At 34.8% G+C, this 12,149-nt stretch overlaps 1 protein-coding gene and 1 long non-coding RNA gene across 3 annotated transcripts; one reads left to right on the top strand and one right to left on the bottom strand.

Moving 5' to 3' along the window:
- Nucleotides 1–3,670: 3,670 nt before the first annotated feature.
- Nucleotides 3,671–11,928, bottom strand: LOC126714963 (nuclear matrix constituent protein 1-like). 2 transcript variants are annotated; one of them, XM_050415387.1, is made up of 8 exons: nt 11,342–11,924; nt 10,411–10,620; nt 9,471–9,724; nt 9,031–9,301; nt 8,808–8,891; nt 5,966–8,031; nt 4,351–4,564; nt 3,671–4,239 (listed from the first exon to the last, which is right to left on the bottom strand). In XM_050415387.1, exons 1-8 carry the CDS (start codon nt 11,609–11,611, stop codon nt 4,012–4,014), a joined length of 3,597 nt encoding a protein of 1,198 aa, XP_050271344.1. In that variant the 5' UTR covers nt 11,612–11,924; the 3' UTR covers nt 3,671–4,011. The 2 variants fall into 2 exon arrangements, with proteins under 2 accessions (XP_050271344.1, XP_050271350.1); XM_050415393.1 differs by lacking the exon at nt 3,671–4,239 and having other exon boundaries at nt 4,359–4,559; nt 11,342–11,928.
- On the top strand, nt 5,443–5,762 carry LOC126714976 (uncharacterized). Its single transcript, XR_007651724.1, has 2 exons — nt 5,443–5,538; nt 5,710–5,762. It is a non-coding gene; the product is annotated as an uncharacterized LOC126714976 (long non-coding RNA).
- Nucleotides 11,929–12,149: the final 221 nt, after the last annotated feature.

Raw genomic sequence — 12,149 nt, forward strand, 5'->3', positions numbered from 1 at the left:
CCCTTTCTAACCACCCACACACACCAAAAAAAACCTTTCGATGCCCTCAACATAGAAAACCCTTTCAGGGAGAGTTTAGGAGTGAGAAGAATCACAAAAAAGTTGAAAAGCAACAGGAAACGATTTTGGAGCTTTCGAAGTTTGGACTTTTTTTGGACCACGATGTATCAGTTGATAAGAATGCATAGCCCACGCTGCACTTAATTTCCTTTACAGGCCTAGCATAGGCTGACAAGTCATTTTCTACCTTACTTTTTTTTTTTTTTTTTGAGAGAGAGAGAGAGTAATGAAATAGTGCTTTGATCCATAAACATTTAACCTGATTCTTTTGATTATTTTATTGTCCCAAACTTGTTTCTTTTCTAATATTAGTGTTTTATTTTATTTTTTTCATTAAATCAGAAAAAAAAAATTAATTCAAATGCATACTTCTGGTCCTTTTGGTTGGGTGCAAAAGGATGAAAATGAAAGTTTTCTCTTATATGGTATGATGAAAATGAGGGAAATGGAAATGGGGATGGATGGAGTTTTCCACTCAAGGCCCATCAAAAACCATCTTCCCACGTCCCAAATTGGGAGGAAAAGTAGAGGAGAAAATATTTGTTACATAGAATTTATTATTTTACTTATTTTAATTACAATTTTTTCTATCCTCTGTTAATATAATAAAAGTATAACAATAAGTTTATTCAAATCAACTCAATCCGTTGCTATAACTATTTACTCCCTTTTCTGCATGCATAATAGTTTCTTTATATGTAGGGAAAACCACATCATGTATTTCTTTTTTTTCTTTAACCAACATCACATATTCACATATATATTTCATTCTTATAAATAGATATTTGTGTTATAGATTAAGTCTTCAAAAAAAAAAAAAAAAAAAAAAAAAACTCTACAAAAACACACACACAAGAGAAAAGCAAAATATTTTGTATTGGTCAACTTTTTTATTATATTTACATTTTCAATCCTATCACTTTAGAGAAATTATACAATCTTCATTTTGTTATCCTCCCAACCAAACAAACTTTAATCTTTTAATTCTCTGGTGTAGTTATCATTTTTTTTAAAAAAACCTTCAACGTAGCTTGATCAATTTAAGTTGCTAATTGCCGCGAAAGTTGGAAATTTTAAGAAATAGAGTCAAATTTTTCACTGTATTAATAGGATCGAGTTAGTTGAACCCTTGGGGCAAACAGCCAATTTAAATTACACTAGGTTAAAATCTCTTAACCATTTGGGCCAAGAAGAAGGATTGAAACTTGTATTATAACCCTCCTCTTTTTCTTTTTTAACGGTGAAACTTGTATAACTAATAAGAAAAGAATAGATTGATTCAGTTAGTAAAATATATTGATGTTATACTAACTGAATCAAAGAAATTGATGAACGATCAAAGAAATTGAATCAATCTTTCACCATGAATCAAAGAAATTGAATCAATCTATTCAGTTAGTAATTGAATATATTGATTCAGGAAGATCGAAGATCGAAGATCAAAGATCAAAGAAATTGATCTATGATTTTCCTGAAATTTTCAAACTTGAAGGATATAATAATAACATGTAATCTAACAATTAGATTTTCAAAATTCACACTCAATATAAAGATATATGAGGAGTTTGAAGGGTTTTTCTCTAAATTAGTTTGGAGAGAAACTTTTGTTTTATAATATAAGTGTATATGTGTGTAAACTTTTCTCTCGGAAACTTGAATCCCTTGTCCTTACCCTTTTCACTCCATAATAACTTGTATTTATGAAGTGATTATCATACCAAAAATGTGTGGTGGTCAAAAGTCAAAACTATTGGTTTTTACACGTGACGAGACTATCCTATTTTTCCATCCTAAATTTAATAATGGCTTTATAAACTTTAAATTTGAGCAATCATTTCCGTAAATTATGGGATCAATCTCCTCAAATTTACGTTATACTTAACCTTAAAAATTTAATGTTTATCACATTATCATGTAATTAGTTTTTTTTTTTTTTTTTTTTAAAATATTATGCAAATGGCATACGAAAATTATGGTTAGATGTTATTTGAAAGTTATCACAACTGATCACATAGCTTAGAGAGTTAATTACTCAAATTTAAAGTCTGAGGAAATGTGTCAAAGCTACAAATTGGACAATACAGTTTATCAAAAAAGAAAAATCTCGATTTTTCCATAAATAAATAAGCTTATAAAGGAGAATAATACATTAAAAGTTTTAGGCCTTTGTCACATTATAATTCAAATGCTTCTACCAAATTTGCGCAGGGACACCCACAGAGACAATAATCTTCATCTTGGAACAAGAGAAATGATATGTCTATAATATTTTTACAATATTTTTACAACAAATCCTAAGTGGCAGGTTGTTACTAGTTGTTATTGTTAGGGCAAAAAAGTAATCTTAGTGTTAGTTTCAAATTTGAACTAATAATAACTAATCACCTGTGATTTGTTGTAAAAATGTTATAGACGTAGCATCTCTCTTGGAACAATTAAGATGAAGGGAAAACACTGCGCAAATGTAGTAAAAGCTTCTGAAAATGTTCTGTTGCACCAAATTCTGTCACAAAAAGGTTCCAACCCAAACGAAATAAAGAGGACGCAGCTTGTGTCTAGTGCATTAGTGCACTTGACACGTTGGAATACAAACACGTGTTTGCCTTCTAATGTGTTCAGTGCAACTGGTGCACTAGATACAAGTTCTTCCCAAATAAATAAATAAAAGGGCTACCCAACTTGCTCCAAGTGCATCACATCACGTATATGTAAACTTCTTTGGCTATTGATCCAACTAACCTAAATAGCCCACTTTGTTTCAACTATTTCAAAAACAAATAAATTTGAGCAAGAATATCATATTTAAAATTAGATTACATGTCAAGAATATCAAATAAATATTAGAAAAAATAATATAAAAAATTCCTTATATTCAAATAATTAATGCATCACTTAAAATAATTAACATAACAAGTATGTATTCATCCTATTAGCAATCCTTTTAATTACATAAAGAAAATACTACAATGTTGGTTCATATATATTACATGTCACATTCATCAAAAAAATATATATTACATGTCACTATTAAAAGCTGGGAAATCTAAATGGTAAAGATTAATTTTAGTGAATTCACAAATATTTAATATTTTATGACTTTTGTTTCAATTGTTTTCCAAGCAACTAAACTTGAGAAAAATTGTCATATTCTAAATCAATTATTATTACTCCAAATAAAAATGGTTTTTTTTTTATCTAAAATTTATAAAAAATAATCATATAAATTCATTTAATATAAGTAATTAATGCACAACTATAGATATTTAATCCTATAAAAATATACAACTATAGATATTTAATATATGCATTTACTTTATTGGCTAATTCAATAAATTAAATAAAATAAAAGATCTTAAAGAATATACTGCATGACAAAACTTCATACTCTCTTTTTATATATTTTCTTCAAATAAAGAGAGATTTTACCCCAATAAAATTATACATCATTGCTTGTAGTTATGTATATATGCCATAAAGTACATACATAATTTTCTTCAAATACAGATATTTTGCCCCAATAGAATTATACATCATGCATGTAGTTGTGCATATATGCCATAACGCACATACATGATCATCCTGATTTCAGCAAGGTGTAAAAAGATTAGAAGACAGGGAAATCGGACCAGCAATTTAGGATAAAAAATGTGGAAGTTGCACCATCGATCAGGATACAAAGAAAATCAACTTGGGCATGCTGAAACTAGCAGCACATCATGCACCCCCCAGTGTCTGACAGCTAGAATAGAACCCTCCTTTATGCTATCCTGCAATCTTTTCTATTCCCCAAAATACACAAGACCAAAAGGAAAGGGAAAACCACAAAATGCTTTAAAATCTAACTAAAGCTAGAATCCCTAAAGTTTACATGAATTCCACAATTTTGATACACAGAAGAGAGAGAGAGAAAGAGGAGTTCCTAAGAGTGAACTGAAGACACTACTGCAGTCATCATGTTGTGAAGAAAGTCCATAACTTCCTTCCTATTGAAGCTTCACCTGGATGCTCTGACTCATCATCATCGTCATCAGAGTTATCCTCAGCTTCATGGATTGTGCTCACATTCTCATCTTCATTGCCATATTCAGGGGTACCATTTACTTCCTCACTCAAATGGGCATTTTCAATCGATTTTGCCACATCGCCATCGTCATTATCAATGTCTGACGGTGTTTTAAACTGCATTATTACAACAAAAGAAGAAAGGAAATTATTACAACTATAGTTCAGGAAATAAAGCCAACGAATATCTCAGAAAACACGTGCACACCAAAAAGGAGAGAGTTTTACCCGAACAACTCTATCCTCGGAGATCTCCACACTTTTAACTGTTGTAACTTGTACCAATCCTGTAATTTGGCCATTCTTACCAGCAACGCTCGATGATGGTGCAGAAACACCTTCAGGTGTTGGTGCTACTTCCACTGCATCACCATCAGTGGCTTCTTTCCCCTTTGACTTTGTCAGGTCAGCTGAGGTGTGTGCTGCTGTGACTATCCCTGCACTGATTGATGTTTAGGCAATATTTTAGAACAACTGTGTTTTCTCCATTGGCACCACATTAATAATCCATTTGGATTGAAGGGAAGAGAGGAGGAGTAGAGTAGAGTAAAGTAAATTTGGCCCAAAATTAGCCTATTTTCAGCTAACTTTACTCTATTCCCCTCCACTTCGCCTCCTTTCCCTCTCAATCCAAACGGGCCCAAAGTGAATACGACATATATTACACACATGATCAGGTTTTCGGCAGATGATTGATTTAAGCTTGGATTGTAAAGGTAAGTGTGACTAAAAATAGTTCCATATAAAGAAATATTTTGCTTATTCTTTTATTCACTGACATTATAGTAACTATTTTGTTTGGCAAAACCTTCCTTGTCTTCTTTGTACTATATTACCTTTTCAAGTGTTATTATACAAAAAATAAATAACAAAAAAATGCCCATGACCGTGTCCAAGAAATACCCCCAAAAGTGATAGATCAGCAGTTTTAATTTCAATAGTTCTAAAAGATAAAAACACTAATACACACCAATCCCATCCCAGAAACATTTAACCATTAGAAAATAGAATTTGCTATTTAAGTTGCTAAACGACCAATGCAAGGCAGCCGTATTGATTGAGAATTTCTTACATCAGTGGCAATCAATCATCACTGACATTGAGAATTTTGTTTTTCCTTTTAAGCCACAGATCACACAAAACGATTCAATTACTCAAAAATTGGCAATTTCCAGATAAAATTTAATTAAAGGTAATGTAAAGGGCACAGCCTTAATACATGTGGAAAATAAAAAAGATATGGAAAGAAACACAGATCCTATCCAACCAAGACATAATGCAGCCAAAAATGGCAATATATTTTCCAGAGATGTACTCAACCCCTTCAACTTAAATACTAAACCTCCAATCACCAAACAGACATGGTCAGTTATCCCCAAAACTGTAAACCAGCATCAGTTTGCTGATGTATCAGAGGTGGCTCACCAGACTGAGTACAAAATAAAAACATTAAAAAAAGAAGAAAAGAATATATATATATATATATAAAGCAAACAAACTTCTGAAAGCGGTTTGCTGGAATATCTTTATTCCATTCTTTCAAATAAATACAGTTAAAACCTTCATCAGTTTGCTGATGTATCAGAGGTGGCTCGCCAGACTGAGTACAAAATAAAAACATTAAAAAAAAAAGAAAAGAATATATATATAAAGCAAATAAACTTCTGAAACCGGTTTGCTGGAATATCTTTATTCCATTCTTTCAAATAAATACAGTTAAAACCTTACTTTTCCCAAAGCCAAAAAGTCAAAACAATAACTGCACACAAAATTCTGTCTAGAACTTCATGGTTATCAGCATTGCGCCACGCGATTCACCAACACAAAAAATTAAGAAACTTACGTCTTATGTCGTCTGAGATTGTATCGCTTCTCTCCTGGAGTTTGCATGACTGAAGTAGCTGTTTGACGCCTCTTCCTGCGTCCACCAGCTGTGACACTTTCTGAATGCTCTTCACTATTGCCATCATCCTGCTCACTCTCTGTTATCCTTGAGGTTTGTGCATGTTGCCTCTTCCTTGCATTGTTACCAGCAGATTTCTCAGCACGACTGGAATCACCCTTGCTTTCTTCATTGATATGGTCAATAGCTTCAGTCTGGGCATTAGCATTCAATTCTGATCTTTCAAGAAAAACCTTTGCATCTTTAACAACATCCTTGACAGAACGCATTCTATACACTCCTGACTTGCGTTGCCTTGCAGGCTTGCGCCGACCACTCTTCAGTTCTGATTGCAGGGAATCTTCTGGAACTTCCTGTACCTTACTGTCCATGTAGCTATGATCATCAACTGATGGGGCACAAGCATTATCCACCTCTCTAATGATGCTTTCAGATTGGAGCTGCCGCTGAACATCATAGGTGTCATTAGTCATGCCAAAAGACTGTGGCTCATCCTCAGAAATACCATGCCCACTAGCTCCTTTGTTGACCAGCATGGCTGACGATGGTGATGATTCTGTCAAAACGGGAGCAGAAACATTCTCAATCTTTTTACCTGGAGATAAGTTAAAAATCTTTGAGGTGCATTTGCGGAGCCATGTCATGTGGCCCCCAGAGTCTGAATATCCCAAATCAGAAGCAGCTGCATTGCCTTGAGGGCTATTCAAAAATTCATCAGCCAGCCTCGGTACAGGAATAGCCTCCCTATGTTTTATTTCATTTTCAGGTAGTTGGAGATCCGAGAAAACAAACTCCCTTGTGATTTCCCCACAACTTTCGCAACCCTTGAACTTCTCAACAAATGCAAGGAAACGATTTCTTTCTTCAATAAACTGTTCCCGCTGCTTCTTGAGTTTACTGTTAAGACCGTTGAGTTCAACAATATCTTTATTCATTTCAAGTTGGTTCACTTCCAACTGCTTCTGGTTCAATTTAAATTCCTCCTTTTCCTTCTGTAGTCTAAGCCTTTCGGACTTCACTTCTTGCCATTGCCTCTCAGCAACTTCATTCAAGTGCTTAATATTATTATGCTCTCTTTCTTTCTCCTCCTCAAATGCTCTTTCCCTGTCCTGTAAACACCTCTCCATTTCTTCACGTCTGTTCTGCAGATCAGTCTCAAGATCCCTTCTTTGCGACTCAAATTCTTGAAGCATTTGACTTTGCTCATTCTGTGCTTTCTCAGATAGAGCTAATTGCTCATGCTTCATTAAGGATGCAAATGATTCCTTCTCCTGTTGAAGAGCTCCCAACTCCCTCTTTATATGGTCCTGCATTGCACGTTTCTCTTTTTTCAGCCTTTCTTCTTCAGAGTGTTGCAATTTCTCCAATTTCTCTTTCTCTTCAACAATTTGTTTTAGCTCCCTACTAGTTTCTGTTCTTTTCTCATCCAAAACTTCCCACTCTTTCTCAAACTTCTCCCTTTCTTGTTTTAAATCTTCACCTTCCTTCAAAAGCATCTCCTTCTGAAGTCTGTAATTTTCTATCTCCTGTTTCAATTGTGACTGCAAACGGAGGTGCTCTGACCTCTCTTTCTTAGTTATCCTCAGTTTCTCACTCTCTTCTTGAATTTGCAGCTTCTGCTGAGCATTTTCATCCCTTGCCTTCTCAATTTCATCTCTGAGATTTTGCAGACTCTCTTGATCAGCAAGTATTTGTTGCTTTTCTGCCTCCAACCTTTTCTCATTAGCTTTCACATCCTTTTCTATCTCTTTACAACTTTTCATCTTGGTTTCAATGTCCTTCTCTTTCTCACGCAGTCTCTCTTCCCTTTTATCCAACGCTTGACCTTGTTTGATCAACTTCTCTTTCTCATGGTTGATTTTAACCTTCCTCTGCTCCACCTCATCTAACTTGCTACTGTATTCCTCATTAAGGGATTTCCTTTTTTCTTCTAGTTCCAGCTCAAACTCCTGCATTTTAACATCCAGGATAGCCCTTTGCTTGTCAAGAAGAATCTGAATCTCCACCTAAAACAAAACCCATAAACATGAAATGTCAGACAGCTGAATTAATCATACACCTATAATCCATTCAACTCCTTCACAACATAAATGATCCCATACACATACACAGCAGGACCCTTCTTGATCAATAAGAACACAAGCAGAGCACACAAAGTTCCATACAAAACAAATATAGCTATCTATTCTTCCATATCGCCAATTGAAGCATACTATCAAATCACATCCAGATATGTCATCCTTATAAATGACATTATCAGGTTTTTTTTATTTTTTATTTTTTATTCAGTATTAGGTCATTTATAATCATCTGTATAACAACTCAGGTGCCAGACATCAAACCTGCCATATCTAATGATATATAATATTTTAAGGCTCACACGATAAGAGTTCTCAATGATCTTATGGCTCTATCCCATTCAAACATCCCAAGCACTAATCCATATGTACATACTATGGCATCTCTACACCATAATATGGTCCAAACTTCAAAGGTATTTAAGCTCAAAGGGACTCATCTGTCATCCCCCAAATGATAAGCTAGATTTTTGAGAGAGAAAGAGAGAGAGAGAGAGAGAGGCTAGTGCAGAAGTATTCATATTTACTAGACTTCAGAAGTACTTAAACTACATATTATTCTGCAGAGGATAATACATTCCAAAAGATTTCCCGTCATATATATAAATAAATATAACACCAATAATAGGTCAATTTTCTTTTTTACTACGCAGGACAAAAAAAGGGGGGGGGGGGGGGGGGGGGAGGGGGTTATTGGAACTCACTCTTTCTCTAGAGTCAAGCTTTTCTTCCAACACAAGTAATTCCTTCTCCTTCATCTCAAGGGAGCTTCTCAGAGAGTCAGCTTTCTGCATAAAATCAACAAAACAGAGGGCATGTATGAAACCACTGAAGAATTTATTTATTTTTTGATAGGTAAAATAAAGAAGTAATAAAACACTGAGGAATTTAAATTATTAAAACAGTTCAAATGAACAGAAGACTCACTTTTTCCTTTAAAACTACATCCGCCAGTCTTTCGTTGATATCATCTTCCTTCTCTTTCAACGTTGTGTTCGATAAGTCAATCTTCTTTTGGGCCTCTTCAAGGCTCCTCTCTTTCCGCTTAATAGTTGCTTCTATTTCATTTGCCTTCTCCTCTCTCTCATGAAGGATTTTCCTATTGTTACATAGCCTTTCCTCTCCTTCCTGCAGTTTCCTCTCCCACTCTCGTAAGTCTTCTCTTTGTTTATAAAAAATTGCCTTATGTGCCTCTTGCCTAAGTGCAATAAGAACACATATAAGTTGAATGCAAAATACTAATTGAAGTGAGTCATAGGCTCCAAGAAAATGGGTGTTTGTGTTTCTGTGTGTGTGTGTGTGTGTGTGTATGATGCATATATATAGTCATTAACATAGACATTTAAAATGATGTGCATAGAGCATACTCAGCAACTAAGGATAGGCGCTCCCTCTGGAGAATACTTTCACGAGCCTCCACCTCTTGCAATCTCATTTCCAATTCTGAACTCTTTCTGTTTACCTCAGCAAGCTTGGCTTCAGCAGCATGCAACTTTTCTTCTACCTCCAAAGATTTCTCTCCAATTCCAACAACCAAAGCATCTGCATTAGCTAACTTTGTCTCAGATGTAAGTTTGAGTTGGTGACGCTCTCCTTGAAGTTCACGTAGAGATTTTTCAAGCTGTATTGAAGAAAACATGACCCAGGTATCAATAACCCAAAGTCCAAAATAGTACAAACTACACTCCATATCCAAACAAATAACCCAAAACAACTAGAGTTTTAAAATAAAATTTTAAAAAAAAAAAAAATTGCTTTTTTAAACTAAAATCAGCATTCAATAGTAGCTACATCCAAATATTAACTTATTTAAAAGATGATACAGAATCAGGCTCGCAGCAACCAAAAAAGAATTGAACTCTAGCATAAGCCCTGTGTAAAAAAATTTAGTCTGCCATGAGCATCAAAGAATGTAAAAGATCTCTGTTTTAGAGACTTATGAAGATGGCATGTATAAATTTTAAGGATCCAACAATAAAATATAAAAAACCCCGTAATATTCACAGCACAATTCTTCTAAACATTTGCTAACGACAATTAAAAATTTGCATAGCCAATCTTCTAAAAAGATGAAGATGATATTTCAACAAAAACAGCAAACCTATCTAAAAAAATACAAAGACATATCAATATACATGTGAATCACATATCAATGCACACATTATGCAGATTATATAGCCCTGGTACTCAAGCACACTTGTGCATATCAAGATCATAAATAGGAAGGTACATAATCATAAAAGACCAGGGTGGTGGGACAACTTTAAGACTTAAGGAAAGATAGAAAGTAGTAGCAATGTAGCATACATCAATCACACACTTCTTCTCAGCGCTCAATGCTCTTCTCAAATTCTCCTCTCTCTTTTCAACTTCAGAAAATGCAATTAAATGTGCTGACTGTTCACGTTTGAGGATCTCCTGAGTTTCCGCTAGCGCTTGTGTCAGTTCTTCGTACTTGGAAGTCCACTCTTTCTTCTCAATCAAGAGAAGCCCCATGTTATACTGGTAGTCATAAAGCTGCCCAAAAAAACAAAGATACCATGAAACAATTCCTTAAACACAAGTCTTCGTCAAAGAATGCCAAATTCTATCTCATACTATTCAAAAGAAACACAAGATCAAACAACATAAAAAAATAAAGATTGCAGTGACGAAATTCAGCAATGCTAGGCACACAACAAATTTCAAAATCTTTTTTACAACTATTGGCATGCAAATTGTGATCAGACATAGCTTCACTTTCACACGGGTCCCTAGCGACATTGCTTTCATTAACATTTAACACCAATCACAACATGTCACCTCAAAAGGCTGTGAAAAAATTGCAAAAATTATTGTGTCCTTAAGACTTATTGGATGAAATATAGAACATAACTTTCACTTTCAAAATCGAACGAAATAGTTTGGAAAGGAAAACCCAAAAAGCGTAACCAATCCGATAATACAATAAGAATTCAAAGTCACAGAACCTCACATACGTACACCCTATATTTCCCAATAATACACACACAAACAACCATCCATATAAAAAAAATTTGTAATGAAATTAAACCAAACACAAATTCGAACAATACCCATTACTGAGAAATTATCCCAATTGGAAATTTATTAAATATTAAACCAAACATGACCTATTAATCATAGTTCTTTAACAAAATTGAAACCCATTACAATACTAAAACCTTAAGCTTTTAAATATTCTATGAGATTCAAATAAAAATTAAACCAAAGATTAAACCTCGTTTTCAAGCTTCGAGAGCTTGAGAAGAAGAGCCTCGCGGTCCTTTCTCTGCATGACCGCCTCGTCCAACAGCCCCGCCTCTCTGAACCTCTTCCAGTCCTCCATATCTCCGCCGCCAATCTCCGCCGCCTCGCCGCTCAGCGAATCCAACGGCGGCGGAATATCAGGAAACGCCACCGCTTTACCCTTCCCCGTCGCCGCCGCCGAAGCACTCCTCGGCGCAATTGCCGTCACCGCCGGCCACGCCTTCCTCTGCGGCGTGAACATCGCCGAATCTTCACGGCAACCAAAAGAAAAATCCGAAACCCTAGATTGATACTATAGCTTTTGCAAGAATGAATGAAAGAAAGAAAGAATGAATTACAGATCGCGCTCTGAACCGGCCGAGATTTCGGAATGTATCGGAAAATAAACTGAAATAAAAGGTTTTGAAATTTTGATTTTGAATTCAAACTTTATTTAATTTTTATTTTTTAATTTCTAGGTTTTAATTTTGATTTATTGTATTTGGGTTTTTGATTGTGTGAGTGTGAAGAGTGAGCGAGGTGCGAAGAAGGGTTTTTGATTTAATTTCTAAGTTCTTTGTTTTTTGTTTTTGTTGTGAATAATGTGATTGCGACTCATGTTGTACTCACATTTTACTAAAACGGCGTCGGTTGTGCCACGTGTGCGTTATGGTCGGATGGGCTGGGTTTGCAAGTTAAAAAAACAAAGCCCATATCTCATGAAGAAAAGAACAAAAGCCCCTCAAGCCCAATTGAAACCATCCATAGTAGGACTTAATTTTATTTGCCCTATGATCTTC

The sequence above is a fragment of the Quercus robur genome, chromosome 1 (genome assembly GCF_932294415.1).
Source record: "Quercus robur chromosome 1, dhQueRobu3.1, whole genome shotgun sequence".
Taxonomy (NCBI): Eukaryota; Viridiplantae; Streptophyta; class Magnoliopsida; order Fagales; family Fagaceae; genus Quercus; species Quercus robur.

Coding starts and splice junctions, on each gene's coding strand:
- LOC126714963 (XM_050415387.1), bottom strand. CDS start 11,611: ATGTTCACGCCGCAGAGGAAGGCGTGGCCGGCGGTGACGGCAATTGCG. Junction 10,621..11,341: donor TCTCGAAGCTTGAAAACGAG/GTTTAATCTTTG, acceptor TTTTTTGGGCAG/CTTTATGACTACCAGTATAA. Junction 8,892..9,030: donor ATGTAGTTTTAAAGGAAAAA/GTGAGTCTTCTG, acceptor GATTTTATGCAG/AAAGCTGACTCTCTGAGAAG.